Here is a 27,909-nt window from a genome sequence, read left to right as displayed (position 1 = left end):
GATCAGAAGGGCTGGTTTCAAAGATTGTCACTGCTAGGCAGATTCATGATGATAAAGCATTTATACCATTGTTGTGTGCATCTAGAGATGTAGGAAATGTGCAGCTCAAGACAGATCTGTGAATCTATGCAAATAAGAGAGAGTACAGTTCTACTTTTGCTTAGCTTTAATGAGAGTTAATAAATACAAACATCTTTTGTATGCTCAACTACAAAATTCCATAATTTATAGTAGTTTTTCTAATATGTATTTTATTATCGCATATGTACAACAGGCTGGCTTTCAAGAATAGCCTTAAAAATCATGAGCAACAGAGTAGTTCATCTATGACTTTTATAATGGACCATAAATGTTTCAGAAGAATGGTCTGGCGAGGGACTTCTTGACTCATGTTTTGTTCTGCAGGCTCTAAAAACAAAGAATGTGCATGTATTTAACAATAAACTATACAGCTTTTTGTTTGAACTTTGGCTTAATTGAAATCAGTGGCAAAATTCCCCTCATTTTATGATGAACACTGTGGTATAAAATAATTCCCTTCACCATTATTAATGCACTGCTCTTTCTTCCATCCCCTGTATTCTTTAAATCTGAGTTTTATTTATATGCTGATATTCCTGTAACTGTAAACTTAAAGAGAATGCCTCTGTTCCCATATATCCTTGCCTTGCTTTTTGCATTTTTCTCTTTGATCTGCCTCTGAATTTAATAATGAAATTTGACTCAATATACCTCCCACTATATATAGCTCCTGCTACATCATGTTCTGTTACCTATCATCTGACAGTGTAATTCTTGAAATCTGGCCATTTAATTTGGTCCAAGAAAATGTATCATTTCAGAAAAGGCCATGTTCATTTGACTAAGTGAATGCACATTTCTGTTTTCTTACCAAGCATTGCTGTCTGGGCAGTTTCTCATAGTGCGTGTGGGGGAATGTTTACAGCATCCTATCAGCAAAAATGGCATTTGGCAAGAATATTAACTACAATAACAGCATTCACGGTTTGGTTTCTAAATATGTTATAATGCTGAATATTCTCATTTCCTTTTTGCATTACCTCTGCCTGCTACAGGGCTAGGAAGGTAGGCTCTCAGAATTTTTGAATTCAGATTTCACCTTCTCCTGCCATGGGACAGGAAATGAAAGCTCCTGAAGCCTGGAATCTCTGCATGAATGGAGGCCATTGTAGAGGTGCATCGTATTTCACATTTCCCTGCTGACACCCACAATATCAGTTCTTTCTATCACTAGGAAATGCTGGACTGTTTTTGAAGATGATCACAGTTTCCACCTCTTAACTAAGGCAAAATATTTTATTTTCTGCTTTTCCAGTTTCCTAGAGACAGCGATTAATATCCCTATCAAATTACCTGATCTTTAAGAGAGTCAACAGGACTATTCCTAAGATGAGAACTATGCAGGAGGAGTAGGCTATAATGTAGACTGTTTCACCTACAAGTAAAAAACAGAAAGCAGACATGAAACATTTATTTCTTCAGTAATAAGAATACTATTTGAAATCTGAATTGGAATGCACACATATGTAAGTTAAATTAGCTATCAGTTCTGACAGATGTAATTAAAAGGAGAAAAAAGCCAATGGTAGGAATAACTTCCTTCACCAAAAATAATTTTCAGACTCCTTCTAGTAAATGCCAGCCACACTAGCACTTCATATGTGTAGCACTACCTTTTACTCTATGCCAAGGGGACAGCTTGTTACGCTGATTTGTGTTTTTGGAGTATTTTCCCCATTTGTTTTAAAGTCTTAATTTTATTCCCTGTATCAGAGGAGACCTGGTACCTTAATTACCTGTTCATTACCTGTCTTATCATTTTTTGCATATTGCCATAATTGCAGTACGCAGCAATACTTGATCTAGAATCAAATTAATGTAACATGGGATCTAACACCGTGTTTCTGGGCCCTGGGCCTTTGCCATTTCCTCTTTCTCTTAGGCTTTTCACCAAAAAGTCACTTAGCAGGCTTATGTGCTAAAAATTCCAACTGTTAAAAAGCTGGGAGTTGTTTCAACTTTTATTTTCCAAATAAGGAGAAACTTTTTTGTTTCTTTTTTCCTGAAGAAATTAATTCATCAGTTTTGTTCAAATATTCTGAAGGAAAAGTTGTGGTTGAGACTGTAGCACACGCCCCAAGCCTGGGATAAAGAGATGCAGAGGTTAGATGGTTTGACAAGAGGACTCAAAATCCAGAGCCACAAGCATAAAACGTGAGACCTGTTGCACTGACTCTGTCATGTTTATTCAATCACAAAAGTTTTATTTATATAGGAACTCAAATTCAGAGCTATTTCCACCTTAGTCAGTGAAACATTAACTGAGGAAAAGATGGGGTCTTGGCCACAAATCTAGGCCACTTCTCTGGGCTGAGAAGGCCAAATTCTGATCTGTGGATCAGTTACCAGTTATTATATGTTCTGTTACATTTGTGCATATGCACACACAGACCCTAAATGAGCCATTCCTGTATACACTGCATGCATGCAATGCAGGCAGTATGGAACAGAGCAGGGGTTTGGATCTTCCTGGTTTTTATTCCCAGATGACACTTCTTCTCAAAAAGCTATTCAAAAGTCAAGTTTTGCAATAAAAGAAAAATGAAAGCACTGATTGAACCAGGACAAAATGAACATACCTCTTAATGCAGCAGGTTACTAAAGATATGCAATGTGGTGAATTTTCGAAGGAAGAGGATTGAGGTTTATCTGAGTCTCAGTGCAAAACAGCTAACAACATACATTTAAAAACATCAGCAGTTGGCTCTCCTCTCAAGTTACAGCATTTCTTTAAGGTGGTGAGTTTTAGGGAAAGAATCATTTTTAGGCTTTTCTTTAGGCTTCTCTTCCCCCCCCCCCTCCCCCCCATTTTCTGAATCTTAATTATGCACTCAGTTGTTTGGGTTTTGGTATTTTAATTTTTTTCAGACTGTAGAGAGTAAGACATGTATAGAAAGTTGTAGAAAAGCTGCAGGAGCAGTTGTAGAGGCAAAAGTTTCCTTTTTTTAAGTGAAGAGTGAGGTTCATACATATTTAAGGCAAATAGAAGTTTTTAGAGTATATCACTTCCCACAAGACTAGGAAAATTATTAGGAACAATGCTCAAGGGTGGTTAAAAGTGGGCTTATATAATTTCACCAAAACATTGTAATATTTTTCTTTTAAAAGTTGGAAAAGCTGTTTCATTTTGAAAATGCAAAACATTCTGAAATGATTAAATGAAATTAAAATGTTCTATTTTTGCCTCAAAATCTTGTAATAGACTATGGTTCTGGTGAAGAAACTGCTGGTAAAAGAGCTGCTGATTGTAACGTTTTCAGTCCTGTGAGGAACACAAGAAATATGTTAAAGATGAGATCATGCTAGAAACCATACGTTTTCTCCTACCTTCTGAGAAGTGAGGGAATTTGTATAGCTAAGACAGGATGCAGTTTTATGCCTGAAGAGCTAATTCTTCATTTTATACACTTTTTTGTCGTTTAACTACTTGAATGTGATTTTCATCTTCCCTTAAACGTATCATTGGGTATGTGTTTCTTGATAGGCACTCTGCTCTTCTTTAAAAACCCAAAGGATATATTAGAGAAATATTTATTATTAACCTATATCAAATCAGTTCTTGAAACATGAAATACTGTTAAGGCAGTTAATAAATATAGATATGAAGTATAGCATACATAACCTGCCTGTCATTACTTTTCTAAGGAACAGCGGTCACTATTTCAGTACTTCTCTTTAACTGACTGAGGTTTGGGTTGTCTGACTCTATGGAGAAAGGGATACAAATATCTGCATGTACCACAAAGAAAGGAACATGCAGTGTCTAAAGACTTATAATAGGAGGTGGGTAAAATACAAGCTGTTTCCAGCTCAGTCCTTCAGAAAATGAATTGACACGAGTGGAGAGTAGTCATTTCCATTGCAAGGGGAAGGGCTTGGAGGGCTGCTCTGTCCCATGGTGATGGCCTGTAGCCAGGAGGAGCTCATGGACCTTCTCACTTTGAGGCAGCTTTATAGCAGGGCCACTGCAGCTGCATGATGCATGTCTTGCACTTCCTAGGGTGGGGTGCAAACCTCAGGGATGCAATGACTGGGGTTACAGGAACCACTGAAGCATTAGCTGGAGCTGTCTGCATAGCCACAGACACTTCCAGGGCTGAAGTTCTGTACAGGATAGCTGTGGGCTTAGCAGCTGCAACAATTAGTGGCATTACACTCTTGTGTAAATCTACCTGCTTATAGTGAAATCAGACAGATTGATTCCACCTGGTGCTGAGAGGCTTCTTGGCTATTTGCAGCTTGTTGCGCTTTTTTCTGTATTTATAAAAGAGTCATTTTAACGATTGCCCTGATTTCAGCTGGGATAGAGTTAATTTGCTTCCCAGTAGTTGGTGCAGTGCTGTGATTTGGATTTAGTAGGAGAACAATGCTGATAGCACACAGATGTTTTAGTTGTTGCTAAGTAGTGCTTACCCTGATCACGACTTTTCAGTTTCTCATGCTCTGCCAGTGAGTAGGGGTACAGGGAGCTGGGAGGAAGCAGAGACAGGACACCTAACCCAAACTGGCCAAAGGAGTATTCCATACCACAGCATGTCATGACCAGAATATTAACAAGGGGGGAGTTAGGTAGGAGTGGCTGATTGATGCTCATGGATGGGCTAGGTGTCAGCAAGTGGTGAGCAATTGTATTGTGCATGTCTTGGGTTTCTTGGGATGTATTCTTCTCTATTTCCTTTGATTATTATTGTTATTATTGTTATTAATTTTACTTTATTCCCATTATTTAACTACTCTTATCTCAACCCACAAGAATTACCTGTTTTTTTTCCCCTCAGTACTCTTCCCCAGTGGGAGTGTGCCAGCTGTGTGATCCTTGGTTACTGGCTGGGTTTAAATCACAACAGTGTCTCATACCTTACAAATTAAAATTTCTGGACCTGAACTAATCTCAGTTCCCTTAGCAGCTGGTATAAGTATAGATAAACCCTGTCAATTACTTTTTTATCTAGATTTTTAGCACAACAAAACTCCTCAGTAGGAAATATATGATAACTCTACAACTTAAGATGAAATGAGATTAATTTCAACAGTTTTGGGTCAAGCCCAATTTTACTGTATCTCACAAGAACAGGATAAGAATACTGTATTTCTAGCTTTCTCTTCCAGCCAAAAAATACCTTAACTCCAAAGATCTATGCTGATGAAAGTGACTGTTTATCTTCACACATGAATCATTTTGCAAATTAAAGTAGGGAAAGCAATCTGTTAAATTATGTGAATCTGTAGAATCATGAAGATAATTTGCGTAGTTTTCAGTCAAAACCAGGCTGAAAGTGCATAACTAGGTAGGCAATAACAGTATTTTTGACATTTGGACAATTTTTGTTTAATTTATCACTTTTTGATGTTGTTTCCAAAATGATGTAAAATTCTGGCCCCATCTAAGCTTAAAGCAAGTTTCATTCACTTTTATGTGCTTAGGACTCTGCCCACATCACAATCTTGTCAGCAGGATTGTATCAGTCCACAAATAACTGCATTTGCCTGTACCCTCCTTGGTGTGTGAATGACTGCAAATCTAGTCAAGATTTTTACACAACCCTGTTATCATATGATTGCACCAAAAGATGGAATAATATTCTTCCAACTGAGCAGGGTTGTATTTATTAGCCAACATATATGAATATATGCATATATGTTTAGATTTATTATTTAAAATGAAAGATTCCTTTTATTAAAAAAAAGTCTTATAAAGTGGCATGATTTGCAATGCCACCAAACACAATGGAGAAAACTTACTGATTTTGAACAGTAAGTGGGCTTTAGCTTGTGGTTTTTTGGTTTGTGGTTTCTGTTGTTTTTTTGTTGTTGTTTAATTATAAAATTAAGAAAAAGCTGAAGAAATACTGAGTTTCTTCTGAGCATGCTCATCTGTAGGTGGTCATTAGTGTGAATTGATGAAAGACATCATTGTATCCTTCAATGACAAGCTAACTAAAGGATTCTTCTGAGGTTTTCTGTGTAGCAACAAGACATCAGCACATTATATCTCCTGCTTTCCAAGCAGAAAATAGCCAAGAAGCAAGTATCTGCAAGTACCTCCACACACATTAACGGCTATATTTGACAACTTAACCATTTTGCCTCTGCACTCTGGGATTCTTCTTGGGATTTGATTTCAGTACAGATAAATATTTTGTAAAGATGATAACTCCCTTTGCAGCTTGAGTAATGCACATTTACTAGCATATGAATCTAGGATGCTGGGTTAGATTTTTGCCAATGGTTTATGAAACATGGTTTTTATCATCAGGTAGATATTGTGAATCAGATTCTCCTCCTTGACCTGGCTTCCTATGAGATGTTTATATATATAGCTTGGAGACTTCTCGTCTAATTTACACGACAGCTCAAATAGACAGAATATTTTATGGTATGGTTTACGCTGGTCAGCATTCTTTTTATTTTTCTGAGGCCATCCAAAATTCTGTTTAGAGTTCAAGGACAGATTTTTGGAAAGTATTCAGACCTCAGTGGGAACAGAATTAACTGGGTGCAGGATGCTTTTTGCAAATATTTCTCTGAATCTCTAAGGGAAAGTATAATACATTTTACCCACTGAAACAGTCTGCAGTTAGAGCTAGTTACAGGGGTGAAATATCTGACATTTTACATTTTCTCACTTAGAGCAGGATTTCTTGCATTCTAACCTGCATTATTTAACCACTGGAGTCTCATTCCAGCTAGAGATTCAAGCTCTCTCTTTAGCTGACAAAGAAAATCCAACACTCCCAGTAAAGACAGTCTGAAAAGGGGGGGTAATCTTCCTCTGAGGGTCCCTGACTTTCTTTTGTGGCTACGTAGAGCATTTGGATGACACACATGATTCTTAAGCAATTTTAATGCTAAAATTAGAGCTGAATGCTTAATTATTCACATCCAAGTTTCAGGAATCCCATTCCCATTAACTGATTTTTATACTTTCCAGGCTGCTCACTTCAGCAATAGTTGAAAGAAGGAGATGAGAAGAAGTCCCTTCATTTTGTACTGCCTGGAAAGTTTAAATTATTTTTTTTTACTGTTTAAGGTGTTCAGTATGAACAGTTCTGGGAACTAACTTGTAGTAATGTCTGGAGTATTGTAATCTGTCCTATGCAAGGTAGAACAGGTCATTCTTCTCAGAGCTGGTATTCGAGCATTAAGCTCTCTAGTGTTCTCACTGTATAATTGGGTCCTTCAAAAGGAAATACAAAATTAATATTATTTCAACCATGAGAAAATTTGTATATTAATATCAATATCTTTTAATTTTATGTCACATAATTACTTACTGTAAATGCACGGAAATAAAACCAGATGCAGCTCTTTAGCCCATGTAATATCCTGATCCACAATTGCATGCCTTTCTGTTGCATGAGTAGGTAAAGTCTGATGGAGTGTAATATGAGCCCCTTCTCAGACCACTTATGGTTGCTTCCTAATTTCATTGTTGTAACTACTACAGCACAAAAAGTCAAGAGAGATACTAGAGAGGTAGGTGTGACATCAAAGCTAATTTGTATTACACATTATGACTATTCTCTGTTGACTGTACTGAGAGACAGGCTCTGGCAGGATTAATAGCTTAATTTTCCTCAATTACAATACAGTGATTGTGAGACATCTATTTCAAAGCCACTTATCAGAGAAATTGGTTCAGTCTCATTATCTTTATTTTGTGGTTATATAAACTGAGCCAAACAGATAGAGAGATTTTTCTCCAGTATGTTGAATGGAGGAGCAACAGGTAGTACTCACTTGCCTTAACCCATCCAAGGGACAGAATCGTTAGTCTTCCCTATCATACACAAGGGAATTTTTAAGAGTACTTCTATTAAAATCATGGAGTGGTTTGCCCAAACTTACCATTAATTGAAGAAGAATGGAGCTGTGCTCTGGAAAGCTTTTCTCCTGGCATTTCTGTATTTACCCAATGAAAATCTTTCTTCTTAATGGAAATTTGACCTGAATATAGGAAAGAAATTATAAATTCAAAATATTAGTTTAAAATAATAATTTAAGTGAACATTGCTGCTTCATGTTTTGAGAAGAGTTGAAGAATTTATAAAGGCAGCTCTCTAAAAGCATTATTCACTGATACTCAATGAGTGAAGTGAATGAGTGAATGACCATTCTTCCTTTCACATCTTAGTTAACCTTCCCCTGTACTTTGTGCATGCTTTAAAAACAGCTGCCTCAAAACAGCTTAAATTCTCTTTTAACTTAAAGTACAGCGGAAATCAGCCCAGCAAAATAATTGGGTTCACCAAACCGATATAGAAGTGATGAGTAGTAGTTTCAAATAATTTCCAAAAGGCAAAGTTTGTTCTCCAAAGGAGTTGCTAGACCTCTATAAACTCTTTTGCAAAGGCCTGTCCTCTTACTTGGCATGATTTAATCAGTGTATCTGAAAATACCTATCTTCTGTTGAAATGAAAACCAAAAAGTTTACCTAAGTAGATTAGTATACAGACCAAGAAGCTAAACCATACAAGACTATGTGTAGTCACTCAGATGAACTGTAAGCTGAGAAATTTTTATTCCCTAGCAGAATGAAAACGATATAACAGAGGCTCATGTTTTTAGCCTGGAACATTGTCTAAATACCAATGGACTAAATTTCCTTGCATTGCATTTTTTCTGTGAGATCCAAAAGTAAAACAGAGTTAAAATATTTTTGAGACTTAACTTTTTACTTTCTGTCACAAGCATTTTTGCTTATTCCTGTTGTGACACTGATCCTACATTGGCACTGATTCATGTTCTGCTTACATTTCATATAGCAGCCAGCTATTCACACTTCCAGCCTTTTACCAAATTTGCAGCAATCTTTAATCCCATAAGCATAGCCCCAAGAGCAAACACTTATAGCAAGGCAGGGTCATATATGGGTAGGAAGATGTGATGGTGGGAATGCTACTTGAAGATCTAGAGGTAAAAATCCCTTTTCCTAGCCCTGGCTAATTACCTATTCAGAAGAACTTTTATGTTAAAAATCATCACCACTGTAAGAGTGAAACTTATCCAAATTTTCCACCCAGGCGAGACGAAGGAATGAACAAAAGGGGTTGGATGAGGTCTGCAACAGAGCTTTCATTCCATGTCTCTGAACTGCCATACAGATAATAGCATTTAACATTGTGCCTTACAATGAAACCTATAATCATCTTCCTCTTCAGTTTAGCTGTATTACAATTAGATATCTAGAAAAAGCAAATGCAAGATTCACGAGACTCTGCAAATGTTCAGTAGCAAAGGTGTCAATCCTTTACTCAGCCATAGACCAAGAATCCACAAACTGTTTGTGTTTAACTAGCAGGAATTTATTGCACCACAGAAGCAAGCAGGCTTCTGCTCTTCAATCCAAATTGGGTTAGGGAAGTTTCCATCACAAAAAAGCCAAAACATTTTATCCTGAGACTGCTTCAGGGAATGGCAAAAGCTTATGAGCAATTATTTGATTATTATGACATGAGGGTCATCTTTTTGTTTTGTAGGTAAAGAATAACTAACACAATGATGTGATCATTCATTTGGACCTTTAAATGCAGCCATAAAGCAAACAAACAAATAAATAACATTAATCAGCAAAATCACCTCCAGTAGTCTCATATCTAAGTGTGTTATGGTATCACTTTTCCCAGAGAGTTGTTACATGATCTTTAATCTTTTCTTACAGGCTGAATTTTAGTAGTGATTAAAGGCACCACTTCAGCAACTTGATTTTAATTTCTGGGCAGAATTTGAGTGACAAGAAACAATTTACCCTTATCAGTGGTAACATCTTGGCTGCTAAAGTTAACATGCAATTAATGCATGTTTTTAAAAGACAGACCATTAGATGGAACTAAGAAATAGTAATTTCTTTTAACTGAAATCTTTATATATAGTTACTTCTCACAAGGTAGGTTGAGAATATATATAATTATGTATAGAAGATGACTGACATAAGGTGTGATGCACTAGCAAGTAGTGCAAGTAGTGTGAGAGGATTTATATATAGCAAATAGCTGGTGGGATAGAGCAAAGGTTTGAGGAAAAGAGAATACTTTGGTCTTTAATCTGTTTCATGGTCTATGTCTGAATGTAGCTGGAGCATTGCCGAGGTGGCAAATGAACCTTTCAGTTTAGTTTTAGGCTACAGGACTCCAGGAACCACCCTGTGATTTGGAACCATCCTCTGGTTGGTGGAAACACCTTGTGATGTGACCCACAGCAAAATAGGTGGTGACAAACAGGAAGTTTGTTTCAAAGGCACAATCCTGGCTCAGACTAAAACACTGATACTTGCTCCCATTTTGCCATTCATTGCACTAACAGCTCTACTTTAAACAAAGACTTGGCAAGGACTTTTATATTTAACAAAAATAAGTAGCTGATTTAGTACATGAAAGACTGATGTTTCTGAGAAAGCACATCCTGTTTGTCTTGAGTTAACCTCAGTGTTTTTACTAAAGGCCAGATCCTGAAGCCCCCATTCCCAGAGGCTCTTTCAGAGGTTGTATTTGAATCATTCAAGTTATTTTCTGTGGAATGAAATCTATTGCAAAATGTGTGTCAGCAATACTAATATTTAGACTCCAAGAAGAAAAGAAAGAAAAAAACAATCATATCTCATTTTTTTTATAAAAACAGTGTACCAAAGTACAACATTAATCCAATGACAGGAAGACTTTGGACTTTTCTTATCTGTGTAATAGTATAGATCTCAGAAATTATTCTTTTATTGCTATTCCAGCAAGCTCATATAATGAGACATGTTGTCAATTTTATTGATTTACTTATAATATAAATATTTCTCAAAACCAGAGGAAAAAAACTATATGTGTAACTTGGATTAAAAGAAATACAGATAAAGATCTTGCTGAAATCAGTGGTAGTAAAATAAAGATTTGGTGTAAGTCAGCAATTTAACACTTTAAAAAGAATTATTCTGTGAAGTTTTAATGTATTACTCACGTAACTCATTGAAGCAGGATTTGCTGTGAAGCATCTGATGGAAGAGCTTGCACAAAGAGTGCTCTGCGGCAGGTAAATTCTGGCAGGTACACTCGACACGCAGCGTTGTGCCCCAGTTGCTAATGTAGGCTGCTTTGCAATCAGCATTTGCAGAACAGGGCATGTCATCCTTTATTAAAGTTTCAAGGCAAGCTTCATCATTGTAGCATTTTTTTGTCACATGTCTCCAACATTTTGACCGAAAAGACGTGTATTTTCTCCTGGTGAAAGAAAAAGAAGTGTACAATGACAGTTCAAAACCTCTGTGATTTCACATAAAGACATTTAAGAATCAACACGAAAAGAAAGTGTATTCACAAAGTACTACTTAGTCTTAAAGATCACGCTATTCAGTGCTAGGTGGTCTAAATTCTGCTCTGGTTTAGAATCATAGAATAGTTAGGGTTAGAAAGGACCTTAAGATCATCTAGTTCCAACCCCCCTGCCATGGGCAGGGACACCTTGCACAACACGGGGCGCATCAGGCTGCAGCAGACCTGCCCTGTGACCACCACATATGCCCACTTACCAGCAGGAACTCCATCCTCAAGTTCATCATCTGATGGACAGGCTGCCCCATCCATCACCCTGAGATTTCTCTAAAACCCTTGCAGGCTTCCTCTACGCTCCATGAGGAGCCCTCTAAGAGCCCAGCAGTGCTGCATCCACTGGTGCTCCCAAATGCCAGCCCTGCCACAGCCTGGGGCTCTTGCCCTGCCTGAAGAATGGTAATGCAAGTGTTCCCAAGCAGATGCTAATCTCTACCACACTGAGGACAAGATACCTAATTGGTTTGAGCAAAATCTGCAGAATTGTAATTCGGGGAAAAATTTAGGTTTATTTAAAAGTTTTTGTGAATGAAATCAGATTCCTTCTCAGCACCTGTGGGGATTTTACCAGGGGTAAAGTGAAAATCAGTCTCAGATCCTTAGAGAAGAAATGCAGATAGGGGAATTAGACCTCCATCACAATGAAACTACAGCAGGCACTGCTTTTCATTTTGTTGGGCATGAAGGAAGAATGAGCATTCAACTTATTTTACATAAAATAATTCTCATTCAATGCCAACTCCTCCTCCTCCTGAATGCTAATGAAATGCAAAATGTCCAAAGCTCAAGAAAAAATTAGAAGTAGTTCAGTTGACCTTAAAGTTTAATTGATAGCAGAGATAGATCACAAGATCTATCTTGTTTCCCAGTTTGATAATCTCAAGTTATTTCAGTTGATTTGCTCTTAGGATAGAACAAAATTGACGTTGAATGCACTATGTATGACAACAGAAAACATCCATTAAGAGTTAATGAAGAAATCTGTAGATATTAAGGAGAAACCAATTTATCAGTTACATTAAATGTTAAGAGACAATAAAGGTAAACTTTCGTATATTGTACATGAATATATTAAAATATTTTTCCCTAATAATAAAATTAGGTTATTAATTTACTGTTGGTATTGTGTAGTTGTTATAAGCATGTCACATGGGAAAGCATGGACTGTTACAACACCAGTTAGGATATTATAAATATTTTCATTACACAAGTAAACGTTTCAAAGCAGATGCCACCTATGTGCTAATGGAATTGGTTTTATTCACTTCCTCATTAATAAATATGGTTAGCCATAATTCACAGATTAATTTTGCTAATTATATCCACTTATTTTCAGTGCCAGGAAGCATTAATGTTCCCAAAATAATAGGTAATTCAGCAAGTCTCCATTATATTATATGTGTCCACATACACAGAATTTGTAGCCCAGTTCTTCTTAACATAAAAAGGGTCAGTTCCCACTGATGTCAATCTGAATAGCCTGCACATAACTGGAAGTGTCACTTGGCCTCCTGCTTTGTTGACTGAAAGTTAATTTGAGCACAGCTTTGAGGTAAAATTCAGGACTAATCCACAAGGGACCTGGTGACTACAGAGAAAGCCAAAGTGGACCAATTGACCATCCACAAATGGTGGTAATTAAGTAGAATTAAGAATAAGGGCTAATCCTATTATGTGTTTTCTAAAAAGAAAATTAAATCTGAAAACTATGTTATTCTTCATGAGTTTGGTGTTCTGTGCATGTTTCAGGGCAGCTTTTTTTCAAGTATTAGTATGCTTGAGATAAAAAGATTAAAGTCTTCTGAATAGGCCAAGTTGGTTGTACAGCTGTTGGGTACAAAGGGTCAGACTCTGCAGTGGAAAAGGTAATTACTTTAACCAAACAAACTGTCCAGTCTGCTGCACAATTTGTGCAAACTGCTAGAGGTCAAAGATGCAGACTGGCAGGTGTTATCTGAAGACAGTGGTAATGAAAATATTCAGCAGCACAGTTTGTCTATCAGAAAAGGTGTTAAGGGTCATGTAAAAGGCAGGAGAAAAGCCCACATTAGATTCCAGACCTTTCTGAAAATGAAGCTTTTCAGTTTACTAGTGGAATTACTTGTGGAATTACCACAGTCAATGCAGATATATGTGAAGATGTCAAATACAGGTGTTGACATACAGTAGACACAGTGCAGGAAATAATTCTGTTATAGATGAGATATATGACGTAAGGATAACTGTTTGATCAAATCATTATTCAAAAGCAAAATCTTTCTCTGCTTACCTGCACAATTCATTCTCTTCACACATGTGGATTACATTCAGACATGATGGGGGTGGAACTGCACTAACTGCACAGGGCTTGCCATGGAGAATTTCTTTGGCTCTGTGGCAGGACTCATCAGGCTGGGTACAATCACAAAATATCATCATTTGGGCAACTTCAAAAGGCATGTTTCCATAGAAGAACCTTAGGGCTGCTTGACATTCTTCCATGTTGCACTTCTTAGTTACTGAGCAAGCCTTAAGATACAGGGACAACTGTTTGTTGCACACTTCATCTTCAACACACTCTTTGTTCACATCCAAGCAGGTGCTGTTTGCTGTGTATGCTAAAAAGAATAAGTTTTTTTAATGAAATCACAAGAAAACCTTTCTCAAGTGACAGTTAGTAGTCATCCTGCATGCAACATTCCCATTAAAAACAAGATTGACTCCCAAAATCTCTGATCCAGCCCTTCCAACACTGATTCCTTTAAGACCATTGTGAGAACTTCACACTTCTTCCTTCCATCTCTTGGCCCTGTTAAGCAACTCTCCTGCAAGTTTCTGCCCCTGTTGGATAAATAAGGGAGAAGAAAGTGAAAACTGGCAAGATGGGGGTGTCTTCATGGTATGTAACAGTTTGTAGAAGTTGGTGTCTAGTAGATACCCGAAACTGCTGAAATCTCCAGCATGCAGTCTTGTGGCAGGCTATGTAACAAGTAATGGAGAAGAGAACATAAATAGCCTTTCTGTGTTTTTTTGAGCTATTTTAGGTATTTGTAGCCTATGCTATAAACCTTACAAAACTATCTAGATAGTCCTGACCCTAAAATGTTTATGGGATAAGATTTTTTTTTTTTCTGTGAATTTAACAGGATAAGGATTGTTACCTGATATTCTGGGATTCTTTTCTACCCAGTAACTTAACTGAAAATACACTGGATTGACTCTTTAGTAATTTGAATGAAAAGTATTCATTTTAATCTCAAGACACTTTGTATACTATCTGAAAACAGAGCTAAAATGAGTCATTAGGATTCATAAGTAAATTCTGACTTACCTTGTTTAGAGAGTGCAGATAAACTCCATTGTAATTTTGTTTCTGTACTAATATTGTCTAAAACAAAAACATATGGATGCAAGCATAAGTGATAAATCATGTCTTAGCTTAGTTTTAGTTTTTAACTTTAAAGTGTTGACTGTGTTGCAGGCATAGTGCCAGTAGTAAAAATAAAGAAGAATAAAACAAACTAACTTGACAAAATAGGGCCTATTAACAAATTATAAAATCACTGTAGCGTACATTCATAAGTTTTGGGGTGAAAACACAGTTTATCAATGGCTGCTGATAACATCCTCTACATAATTATAGATTCTGTGAGCTCAAGAAACATTTTTAGAGCTGCTCAGTGCAGTATAAAGTCAGATTTCCTGTGGCTGAAGGCTAAAGGCCTTAATGTGTTCATCAGTGCACCCAGTTTGTAATCTCAACTAATTGCTTGTCTTGATCTAAATTCAAGGCAATTGCTATTAAAAATATTGTTATTGGTCTTATATTGTTTCTATTTATAGTGTAATGCTAAGAAGGATTGATTTATATCAGGTTGTATCGAATTAACACAAAGAAGGACAATAGCATTTGCACTCAGGCTATCATTCTGCTATTAAACTATCCACATCTAAATAAGTCTCTTAAAGCTATCCTATTTTCAGTGCTAAATTGCAAATTATTAAGAAAACGTTTTTCACAGACTTGTGCACACCACTGTTACATATGAAAGTATTCAGACTGCTGGAATACCACTAACCTGTGTTAGTGTCCTGATTTTTCCCATTGTCAACATCATCATCCTCATCATCCTCATAATCATCATTTTCACTAGTTCCTAAAGCTTGGCTCTCTTGAGAGTATTGTAAACAAGGGTTGTTAAATATTTCCTGCCGTATTTTAACACATCTCATCTGAAGTGGCTCTGAGCACTTGCACTCTCCCAGCACTGTTTTCTTCAGCTCTTCCCACACTGACAAACATGCCTGGTTGACCATTGGGAGCATGCATTTTTCTGTGTCTGCCTGGCACGCTCTCTGAAAGCTCTTATACAATAAAGAGCAATAAGAGTCCTCTTGACAGAGTTGTTTTGCAATGCTGCAGTCGTTCTCCAATTCTTCCAGGTGTCCTTGGTCTTTGGGGTTTCTGTGTTGCCTAAAATTCAGTTCAGTATCTGATCTTGAGGAGGTTTCCAAATATTCTACACAAATGGGTACAAACAGAGATATAATCAAATAGAAGATGGATCATCATCACTGGTCAGCTCAAAACAAAGTCAGGAAAAGGATAATGCTCTTAATGCAACAAATGAACAAAATAGACTTAGTTTCATTCTGAGCTGTATGTAAATACATAATAATTTCAGAGTCTTGCAGACTAATGAATCTTCCTCATGCTTATTGTGTCTTGTTAGCTGTATAATACAGTCTAACAATTCAGCTGCTAACAGTAATATGAGAAACCCTTACTAAAATTACTGCATAATTGGATTTATCTCACATAATTTTAACCACCTACAGGTTGGACATATAATAGATTATCATCTTAATTCAGTGCATAATTTGTAAAGAGAGAATGGCAATTCCAGCAGATCGTCCACTCATTACCTAAAATAGTAATTTCATTTAGACAGGGAGAATTAAGTCCTAAAAGTATCTACCAACACCATAAACTATCATCTGTAGATAAAACTAATACAAGCATAACTTCATCAAACTTTCTGCTGTACTGGTGAGAAATGTAATCTCAACCATTAAAAATAAAAAATTACTTCATTTTGCTAGAAGCAAAAAGAACTGTTCCAATGACATCAACATCAGATTTTAGATACCCACTCTTGTTTGCAGAAAGGAGTAACAGATGAAGATGTTATTATTTCCTATGCACTGGTTCTCTACACACAACTGTTGTGGTTTAAGCCCAGCCAGCAACCCAGAACCACGCAGCTGCTCGCTCACTTCCCCCTTCTTTCCCCTCCACTCCCAGAGGGATGGGGAGGAGAATCGAAAGAATCTAATTGCCATGGGTTAAGAACAGTCCAGTAACTAAGGTATAACACAAATCACTACTGCTATCATCAGTGATAATAATGATAAGGGAAATAACAAGGGAAGAGAATACAACTGCTCAGCACCTGCCAACTGATACCAAGCCCGACCCGAACAGTGATCTAGCCCTTCCAGGTGACTACCTTCAGTTTATATACTGGGCATGACCTGCTGTGGTATGGAATACCTCTTTGGCTAGTTTGGGTCAGGTGTCCTGTCTCTGCTTCCTCCCAGCTTCCCCTCCTCCCTGACAGAGCATGAAACTCAGAAAGTCCTTGGTCAGAGTAAACATTCCTTAGCAACAACTAAAAATATTGGTGTTATCAGAACTGTTCCCAGTCCGAAAGTCAAAAACACAGCGCTGCACCAGCTACTAAGAAGGAGAAAAATGACTGCTACTGCTGAACCCAGGACAGTCACCTATAGATAGATTGAGTAGTGCTCAGCCTCCTTGTGGCAACAAGTAGCCTTCAACACACATTGTATTTTCACTGTTGCTTTCCATTGGATTGAGAGAGACCTTTAGAAACTGGATTTCTTATATGGATTTTATTGGTTTCGTTTTGTTTAAAAAAGATATGACATTGCTTTCTTACGCATGCTGGAGTATGAATATTATAGAAAAGACAAAACTAATTCTCTAGATGGGATAAATATGCAAACAAGCTTAATCCAGTTAAAATAAGGATTACAAAATTATAGATTTCTTTTTGCCCTTCATAACTAAAACATTTTTAAATTAAAGCCATAATTAAAGGTTTAGTTACCTTTATCAATGCTGCACTGTTTCCCAAGCAAAGTTGTGGTGTTACAGAAAACATCTGAAGTGCAGACACAGTTTTTAAATTCTGGGTATTCGTCAGCCAGGACCTGGATTATTCTATTACATCCAATAGTATCTTCTGCCTTGCATCTATTACCTAGAACTCATCATTAAAATTATAATGTTGTTAATGTTTATGAATGCTTAAGGGATATGGTTACATAAAACAGTTCAATTGAAATACAGAAACTAATGCATTGCCAAGAGATGATGATTCGAACTTATTTTTTGTATGGAAACCTGTTTGAAAGCAGATTTTAAATAATATTAATGCTGATATAATAAAGTTGCCTTCTTTTATTTGATCTGACCCATTGCCAAAATGTCTGTTCTCATTTCCAAATGACATAAAATCTTAAGCTTGTATCTTTTAATTTAGGTACATGAGGAACAGAGACCAAACTGAAAAGTTGCACAGGAATCAGCCTGATCTGAGGCACTGAGAAACTCAGCTTGGTCCTATGTAGAAATTACATTAATTACATGTAACTACATGTAGAAATTACATGTAGAAATGACATGAATTCACAGTACAGGCTAAGGTACTGTCAAGTAACAGAGTAAGAGAGAGGACATAGGAAGCCAGGCACAGGCCTGTGATAATGGTGATGCTAACCCCATGCTGAGAGATGTCTGCTCTAGTTCAGATCCCTCATTCACATGAGAATGGCAAGAGCCTACAAATGCCTGGCTGTTTGGATATGTCCTTGGACTGCTACCCTACTTCACTAAGTTTGGCGATGACAAGAATTTTAAAGCAGACCAAGTATATTTTGATTTTATTATTTTTAAATAATTACAAAAGAAGTTAACACTAAAAATATGCAGAAGCCTTAGTGTGACAGTCCAATTTCAAGCTCATTGCTTGCATTCGCACTTCGACTCAGTGACAAAGACACACAGGCTGTCAGGTCATATTTTCCTTGTATGGGTAGTAAAAGTAAAGGTCATGTACTAGTTTGTGGTACAAATGTAAATAAATCGACCTTTTGCTCTATGAACTAAAAGATTTTAAAAGTATTTCATTATTTATTATTGCTTAAGAAATTTACAGGTTACTCAAGGAAGTTGCATAACAAACAGTTTTATACCATTTAAGAAAGTTTTATTTTGTGAAAACCATGGTCTACCTTGTCAAAACAGGTATACAGGTATACAGGTCCTCAAAACATCACATTTCCTTTCTTAGCCCCATAGGTGTTAAGTATTTCACAATATGTAAAATAAGGTGTATGTGGCTCACAAGATCCAGGCTTGTCACGGGGCAGCAAGGTTCAGTTTTAATCTACTGAGCACATATGCTGTTGTCTCTGCCCTGTCAACGGTGATGTCTGGCTTCCTGCCATGCTGCTTCCCCAGTCACTAGAATGGAGCAGCAGAGACCGTGTGCTCTAGTAAAACTGCAAAACTAGCACCATGTGTCACCACCACCATGGATAAGCTTTAATCTGATTAGAGTTTTAACGTCATTTATGTGTTGTTGACACAGAAGACAGTCTAGGTGAAGGCCTGCAAGAGGAAAGTGCATTTTGCCTGTGCCTGAAGGAATGAGTATAGCTATTTCAGACTGTACATCCCACCCTGCAACCCCTAAATCCTTTTTCAAACAGTGTCTGCATTGCTCTTTTTCCAATTACTGCTGGTTTTGGTGATGTATTAAAATGTGCATTGCTAGAGGGTGATGTTGCAATCCATCAATACCTAGAGTTCCTAGCCCCTGCTCTTGCTTCACCTCTTGCACCACCAAAGGAGAAAGCCCATGGACTTGCCTGTATCTCTCCAACCCCATCTCCCACTTGCCTTCTGCATTTTTATTAGTAGACCCTGACCCTTATCTCTCACATTTCTTGCTTTTGTCAGTAGCCAAGGAGCTCAGGAAATCTTCTGACAGTCATAGACATAGGACACTCCCCTATTATAAAAATAGGGCAGAAGGAATGTGGTGACATGGGAATGACGGAGATCCGTGGAGGTGGGTGTGTGGATATTCTACTCTATATTTCATCAGGTGAGTAAAGGTTAGTAAAAGAATTTTGGAAGACAATTTCAGGAGGACAAATTCCAGGGGTAGAAAAAGAGCAATGAAGATCAGGAGGAGCTTGTGTAAGACTGTCTTCTTCACGGTCCTGAGGACAAGTCAAGGGTGGAGGTGACTAAAGGTAGGAGAATAAGAAACAGAAATCCTGGTATGCAGCATCCCAGACTCACTTTGTTCATCTGTCTTCATGACACCAGCATGTTGTGGTTGGGAGTCAGGTACACAGAGTCTGTGACCAGTGGCCACACTCTGTGAACAGTGCAGTGAACACACTGCACTGAATCACAGCAACCTACAACCAGGGGGTGAAAGGAATATTGTGAGGCTACAAAGATAAAAAGGGCTTAGGCAGAAACAGGTAACACATCAGATTTATGGCTTGCCCTATTATCAGTAGAAATAACCTATTATCAGTATTAATGCATTTGTACACTGTAGTGATTAAACTGCGATGAACAGCAGAAAATATTTTGTTGCTGGTTTTCAATTATTATTGCTTTAGCAGTGATTATTTCTAGGTAATATATTTTAGCTTATATCTATGCTTCCAAGGAATTTACAGAAAATGCTCTCTGACCTAATGCTTGGCAGCCATTATTCATAATTCAATTTATTTATATGTGTATAGTTTATGTATGTGGGGCCACAGACAGAAGCATGACAAGGTAGAACCTGACATTTCCAGGGAGATAATCTTTGTTCTTGCACAGTGAGTTTTTCAGTCATCTCAGTGGGAATTGCATCTGAAGACTGTAAAGTACTGGGCTTTCCCCTCCAGCACTGGTGAGATGACATCTGGAGTACTGTGTTCAGTGCTGGGCTCCTGAGGACAAGAGGGATATGGGCATACTGGAGTGGCTCCTGCAAAGTGCCACAGATGTGATTAATGGAGTGGAACATCTGTCCTACAATGGGAGGCTGAGAGAGCTATGAATGCTCAGCCTGGAGGGAAAAAGGCTCAGGGGGTTACAAGTACACATATCCATGCATATAATAACCTGATGGGAGGGGAGTGAATAAGGCAGGGAAGACTCCTAGGTGGTATCCAGTGACAAAACAAAGAGTACAAACTGAAATACAAGAAGTTCCATTTGAACATTAGAAAAAATATTTTATAATATGACAGTGGTCTAACAGTGGAAGAGTTCCCAGATGGGTTTCGATGCCTCCATCACTGGATATACCCAAAAACCACAGTCCTGGAAAACAAACTGCAGCTGACCCTTCCTAAGCAAGAAGTTTGGAATAGATCTCCAGAGATCACTTCCAACCTCAGTGATTCTGTTACTCTAAGAAAAAAAACAACTCTTCCAAATCTAATTCAAATTGTGATTCTTTAATATTTAAGTGATCTGAGGTTTTTTTGGCTTTTTCCTTTTTGAACACAGATATTTCCAGTTCTGAAAAAGTAAGAAAATGTATACTAATGGTAAATCAGAGCTCAGAAATTTCTTTTTTATTTTCCTCCAATGAAATAACAGGTTTTGGTTTTGTTTTTGGTGGGTTTTTTTTTTTTGGCTTTTTTTTTTGGGGGGGGGGTTGTTTTTTTCATTGTACATTGGCACAGAACAGGAAGTGGAAGAAGGACTAGACTCAGAGGATTATGAACTGAGACACTGAAAATGCTGCTGTAGTAGCACAGAAGCAGTGATGGACAGTTTGACAGAGAAAGGAGTGACTCAGGCAGTCAGTGTTCTGTAGTGCTCCCAGATGTGTTCCGAAGAACAAAAGATGCAGGTCTCCATAATGCACACATTTAACTTGGAGGTTACAGACTGAGGGACTGAGTTATTGAACTCATACCACAAAGTAGGAGTGTAATTATAACTTGTAGTTAGTTTTTTTTTGTAAAAATCTAGCAAAAGTAATACTTATTCCATTGTCTATTACACCTAACACTTACATGTTCAGCACTGAAGGGCTTTTTGCATTGCTACAACTCATCCATGAAGCCTTTAGACTTGCATACATAGTGTACTCTTGACAGACAGAATAATGTCATTCACCCTGTGGAGTCATGGCACCTAATAGGCACATTTAGAATAATTTGTCCTAGACCCAACACAGTACCTAAGTGACCTGCAATGCTGGAGAGTCTTTGCCAAAGGCCATTATCCTAAGGAAATATTCAAATGCAAAACCAAACAAACGATTACAAGAAGAACTTATTTTCAGAAGGTTTCTCTGAGCCAGTAATAAATACCATTAATATCAGTGAATAACCACATAGGACAATAAGTGAAGGAAACAGCATATTATGGGACAATGCAATAAATTTAAAGCAGAGACCACAGAAGTCATCGTGCTGGTCCACTTCATCTGTTTGCAGGGAATGATGAAGAATAGGTTACAGTACAAATTCTGATCTTTATGTCAAGTACTGTTTGTGCTAATGCCTCTGTGAACAATGCGAGAGAATCAAACTGAGCTTCTTATGATTCGGAGAAGAGGTTTGGTTCTAGAGATCTTCTGTTTAGGTGACTATCTTGAGCCTGAAACTACTGCATATTCCAATATTTTTTTTTCAAACAGCAGCCATATCTTTTGAAACTGTTCCACTTCACATAAAATATTTAATAACAGAACGTGAGCTGAAACCCAGTTCCTTTGGGGACTGTCATAACCATTAGGTTATCATGTATTTTTTATTTATTCTGTTCTTCAAAGTATTCAACCATTCTGTGCAAAATTATACATTTCTGGAACAGGAAACACCAAGAACGAATCCTACTCTAATCTTTTAAATACTGCCTTGTGTCTTGAGCACTTGGGTTCAAATCTCTGCAATATATCAGACAGAGGCATCCAGGTAGCTCATGCTGCGGGCGAATGTTCTAGCAATAGGTTATTGACCATGAAGTCAAGCAGTATCTTCTGCTGCCTGGCTTCCTACACAGGCCATACGTGAGACTGGTCCTGACATCAAGACAGACAGACATTCACTTCATTAACTCTGCTGCAGCTGAGGCTCAGAACAGATTATGACATCAGGTTTTGTTCAGATTATGGCTGGTTTTGTTCAGATTATGGCAGCAGATTATAACTAGTTTTTTTCAAATAATGTCAATATAAGAGGAAGGGAAATTTTCATGGAGATATAGATACCTCTGATTCCCAGTAACAGGGAACCTGCTTCATGGAACTAATTTGATAGAAATGGCAGCTATGTACCTAAAAACCCATGGCTGTGTTTATTAAGAGTACCAAGTCATGGGCTAGGCTAATGATGAGTGATTGTGTCTGTACTGCTGCATTTTTCCATGGTATCCAGACTGAAGCAACCCAGCTAGACTGTGGAGATAGTGTGGAGCAGGAGTCACTCCCAAAAGTCAGTTCTATGCAGCCAGCACGGGGATAAGACAGTTTGTTTGTATGGATACATGCCATGGCATGATGAACTCAGTGCCAGAAAATAGTCCTTGGCCCGTTTTATTTGCTAGTACTAATGTAGCCTTGGTAGATCAAGGCCTTTGACATTTATCAGTCAACAAAGTTACCATTACTATCATGATCTAATGACACTACCACACTGCACTACCACTCTTTTTTCCCATTCCATATTCACAGCACCTGGCAAGTGAATACTAAACATTTAACAGGAAGGTATTAGGAGGATTTAAAGAGAGATACGGTGACTGATACTCAAGACTTGTTGAAGAAAATAATAGAAAGGAGAAAGAAGATAATAGGAAGAAGATAATAGGAATGAAGGAAGGAACATTTTCATCTGAATGCCAACAGAGATTAGGATGACTTTCAGATCAAACTTTTAATATGTGGTCTTCCCCCACCTAAAACATACCTTACTTTGAAATAATGCACCAACTGTTGGGAGTGCAATAAACAGAGACAGACAGAGACTGATCTGCTTTAATTTATGTAACATTCTGTTTAACAATTCAAGGAGGCTTAGTCACATTGTAACCTGCACTTTATTGTATGATCACTCCCTGCAAGTGAATCACTGACATAGATGCTATTCATTGATTAAGTACAATGTGCATCCCTACAACACAGCTTCCTTTGTGGCATGCTTGAGTTGATTATTTTCTTATTCTAATACAATATTTAGAAATTACTCTAAATAGCCTCTAGATTGTTATGGGTATTGTGCAAAATCAGAGTCACAGAATAGTTTGGTTTGGAAGGGGCCATAAAGATCATCTGGTTCCAACCCCACTGCCATGGGGAGGGATACCTTCCACTGGAACAGTTTTTGCAAAGCCTCATCCAGCCTGGCCTTGAACACTGCCAGGGAGAGGGTAAATCAACTCCTCAGAACTATGGAAAACAAGATGGGATTTTTTTTCCAGCTGCATGCTGGCTTTTTTTGACAGGATTCCCCAAGAGTTTTCTGATGAATTCAAGCTTCTTGAGTTAGTTCAGATTCTGAAATTATTCATAGTCCAGAAATTTCATTTATTTCCTTATTGAAGAGTCATTGTGACTTTTAGTAGCATAGTATTGGCCACTGTCTAGGATTTCAGAAGATGACTGACTTGCTGTAATTTTCTCTTTGTAATCTCACTGACTTCATTTAGTCACCACAACAATATTATGATAAACTATGAATATGCAACCATTCAGCAATTCAGAATAAAGCTGTTTATACAATAAAGAATTACCTGAAATATTGCAGATATCTTCAACAACATTCCAGACACTCTCACATCCATTTGCAGCATTTATACACTGCTCCCTCAGGCGAAGACAGTCAGTATTCTGGGCAGTAGATACACTTGTAAAGTACATGAACAGCACTGTAAAACCAGAATATAATAACTATTTAATACAGTACATATTGTACTGAGCTTTTTGTTTTACACTATTATCACAATATAATTTACTGTAGTTTAGATTCAAGTGTTCTACCAAGTTACTTCTTAACAGAATGAATCTTTTCTGTTTCACAATTGTAAAATTAAATTTAAATTTTAAATTTTCAAAGTTGTGGTGTGGCATATTTTGTATTGGTTTTACCCTGGTATTATAGCAACAACATATATATAAGACATGAGCCCATAGATATATAGAAATGACTGAAATTCCAAGATTCATAATAAATTATAGAAAGGAAGATAGCATAAAATTCAAAGGAAACAGGATTTTATTTACACTGCAATTTTGCCAAGCTAGAGACTACACAGGAATTCCTATGAATAGACCAAATGAAAGAGATTTGACAGCTACACAACTGTCAGATAACAGAGATTTTATTTCATAGCGCAGAACTTTTCACCCTCCTTGGTTTCACTTTACAGATGCACCATTTCTTGAAAGCAACCCCCACATTTATGTCTTTGTTTCTCTGGGTGCAATTAACCAAAAGGCTGTGTTAATTGCATTGAAAAGCTCCAAAGCAGACAACTGACATGGAGATTTCAAGGTACAGAATTTTAAATCAGCACCACCTCTGGCTTATCAGTAGAAAATTTAATTGCCTTGCTAAGAAAAGACAGATTAGTTGGGGTTTAGCTCTTTCATCAACATTGCCATGGTAACACAATCTCTAATTTGTAACTATGTGTCTTAATTTTCCGTAAAATTAAGTTTCAGACACTGATTTCAGGCCTCATCAAACTAGCTGCTGAACTCCTGATGGGTGTGCTTACTTAGGTATTGAAGGACACAGCATCTTCAGACCAAGTCTCCCTTTTTTTTTCCTTATGTTCAGGTAAGTTTATATGGAATATGAAGAATAACCAGCACTGTTTAATTCCTTAAACATCATCTGCAAGAGGAATGAAATATTACCCCAGAACTTGGCCAGTCCCTATCCAGAGAAACTTTTCCAATGATACATTTGAGAAATAAGAAATTACATATCAAATATTGCTTTTCATAACCTTAAAGAGCCACTACTCTTTATAGGTGCTGCCATCCATTCTGGAATTGTAATACATTACCTGTGATACAATAGTACTACCATAGGGAACATTTTCTGGCTGCACACTGATAAAGATGAAGCAACATTTAATACTTTATAACTGACATAGTATCTGGTGTGCCTATGAGACACAGAAGAGGCCACATATGCATACTATAGCTGGTGCTAATCTTTCCTTCGTATTCCTGACAGTTCTCAGGTTTATTCAGGGTTGATTGTTGTTTCAGTGATTTCCAGCCTGAAACACTGTCCTAGGGTGCATCTGTCAGTCAGCCTGAAAGACTGATCAGTAGAAACGGCTCCCGTTACTTGACATTGAGGACTGTGCAGCTGGCCTATCCATAGGGACATTTTTTGGCTCATTCTGACAACATTTCAGTCCTGTCCATGTCTTCAAAAATTCTTTCTACTTGTGAAATTACTATTAATTTGAATGATAAACAAAAAGGTTGCTAAATACCTTGTGGGTGAAAAGACAATACAAAATTAAAATTCAGAAAGTTTTAAAGAAAAGGTATTTTGCTGGTTAACCATCTGCCTATTTTGTAGGTACTAGCACAATGGAAGATCTGGTTAGGATTCACAGCACAAAAACTCTGTGGTGTCTCTCTTTTTTCAAGACAGCTTTAGGGAAACAGTGGCTGAAAAGGAATAGTCAAAGTAGGACTGGCTGAGCAGTCAGTGAGCACCTCCTGCTCCTTTGTAAGTATTATTTCAGACTCTGTTTCAAACCCACCTGAAAACTGTGCCCACAAAAAGGAGCAGATGCTTTTGCAAAATAAAGGACCAAGTGGCAGAATCTGTGACTGAAGCTGGCTTCTCTAGACCTAATGACATGTATGGGTCAGCATCAAAGAACCAGTTTGTAACTAGAACTTTTAGAGACATTTGTTTTGACATGAAAACACACAAATTAAGATTTCTACAGGTGTCTGTATTTCTGTAGAGGTGCCCATTGATTCCCTGGGTAGGTGTAAAATTCTCCATCCTGAAAAATGTGAAAAGAGGGGAAAAAAGGACATTTTAGCAGTTTAATTTTGCAGATTGGGAGCATAAAAATGGAAGAATTACAGTTTCTCTCTCATGAGTGCAGAATTATTATCTGGCAGATAATAATGAATAATGGGAACCAAGCTGTGGTTTCTATCCAATGGTGAGAGCAGCAAGATAGCTAGCTTCAAAAGAGAAAGGCAAACTGTAGTTGAATACAGTTTGAATACAGTTGAAAAGCAAAAAAGGACAGCTTTATTCTAACAACGCCTGGGGGAGAACTACCTAAAGAATGTTTTTAACAGCAGAATACGAGTTTAGAGTAGTTGAGTGTTAAAAAGAAAAGCAGCACATATCCCATATATAGAGGGGGAAAGTGTAAGAAAAGAAATTGGAATATACTTGTCTGGTTGTATTCTCTTCCATCAAACCCTTCTGCACCAGCTTTGTTGATTTTCCCTTTTTCTCCATTCAGACCCAAGGGGACATGCCAGGAGCCCTCTGTGCAGCCGTGCCAGCACTAAACGCTTTCCACTTGTTAAACAAGTGGCTGTTATTTAAATCAGGCATCCCATTTGTGGGTCTCCTCTCCAGTTCTCACTGCCTGCTCTCCTCCCCTTCTGTCCCTTCCGCTTCAGGCACGCTGCCCAGAGCCGGACTGAAGATCTGCACCCAGCCGCGGGGCCCGGACGTCGCACACTGGTGTGAACCCCCGACAGGCACCTGCTCAACTCCACCTTGAGGCTCCCGAAGGGAAGGGGGAATGGATGGAGCTGTAAGGAGAGCGGGGGGCGAACCGAGTCTCCTGTCGAGGCCGGGCCTGCAGTGTCTCCCCCCCGCCTCCCGCGGCACTTACCAAGGCAGAGGAGCGCGGCCATGGTCAGCCGCGGCGGCTGCAGCTCCGCGCGGGGCGGCTGGCGGCGGGCGGCAGGTGCCGGTGCGGCACCGCCCCTTCAGCACCCGCAGCGGGGACAGCGCCCCGCCCGCCTGCCCGGCCGCTTCCCCATGGGGACCGGCCGCGGTGGGAGCTGTGCCCTGGCTGCCAGCCTCCGGGGGTCGGTATCGCATCTGTCTCTGGACACCTTCTGTCGGTCAGGAGCCGTGGATGAAGCCACTTCCCACCGCCCAGAGCTTCCCTCGCTGCCATCCCTCCACCCTTTGCTTATATTTCCCCTGTTGCCTCAATAGCTAAGCTGGACCACGTGCGGATGAGACGTGGCTCTTTGGCATTTCTTAGGGTGTCTGGTTCTCCCTTTGCATTAGGCTCCCACTTGGTTTCTGGAGAAAATAACAAAGCAAGTTTTTGGCTGCTGCCTATAATCTCTCCATAAAATGCTTTTTGCTATGTCTGTAGATCTCCTGCAAATATTTCTTAATGTATTTGAGAAGGGAATTTGTTTTCATTTCAGATGTGGAGTAGGATCGTGATCTGTTA

The 27,909-nt window shown here is 38.2% G+C and overlaps 1 protein-coding gene across 1 annotated transcript; it reads right to left on the bottom strand.

The window, feature by feature from the left end:
• Nucleotides 1-320: 320 nt before the first annotated feature.
• Nucleotides 321-27,352, bottom strand: GFRAL (GDNF family receptor alpha like). Its single transcript, XM_034061277.1, has 10 exons — nucleotides 27,331-27,352; nucleotides 24,223-24,357; nucleotides 17,504-17,656; nucleotides 15,449-15,889; nucleotides 14,701-14,757; nucleotides 13,660-13,987; nucleotides 11,023-11,282; nucleotides 7,930-8,028; nucleotides 1,375-1,456; nucleotides 321-408 (listed from the first exon to the last, which is right to left on the bottom strand). The coding sequence occupies exons 1-10, from the start codon at nucleotides 27,350-27,352 to the stop codon at nucleotides 321-323; spliced, it is 1,665 nt and encodes a 554-aa protein (XP_033917168.1).
• Between the last annotated feature and the right edge of the window lie 557 nt (nucleotides 27,353-27,909).

Source organism: Melopsittacus undulatus, chromosome 3 (assembly GCF_012275295.1).
Source record: "Melopsittacus undulatus isolate bMelUnd1 chromosome 3, bMelUnd1.mat.Z, whole genome shotgun sequence".
Classification (NCBI taxonomy): domain Eukaryota; kingdom Metazoa; phylum Chordata; class Aves; order Psittaciformes; family Psittaculidae; genus Melopsittacus; species Melopsittacus undulatus.
This window is presented reverse-complemented; position numbering and strand designations above follow the sequence as displayed.

Coding starts and splice junctions, on each gene's coding strand:
- GFRAL (XM_034061277.1), bottom strand. CDS start 27,352: ATGGCCGCGCTCCTCTGCCTTG. Junction 17,657..24,222: donor AGATATCTGCAATATTTCAG/GTAATTCTTTAT, acceptor GATGAGTTCTAG/GTAATAGATGCAAGGCAGAA. Junction 15,890..17,503: donor ACAGTGCAGCATTGATAAAG/GTAACTAAACCT, acceptor CCATTTGTGTAG/AATATTTGGAAACCTCCTCA.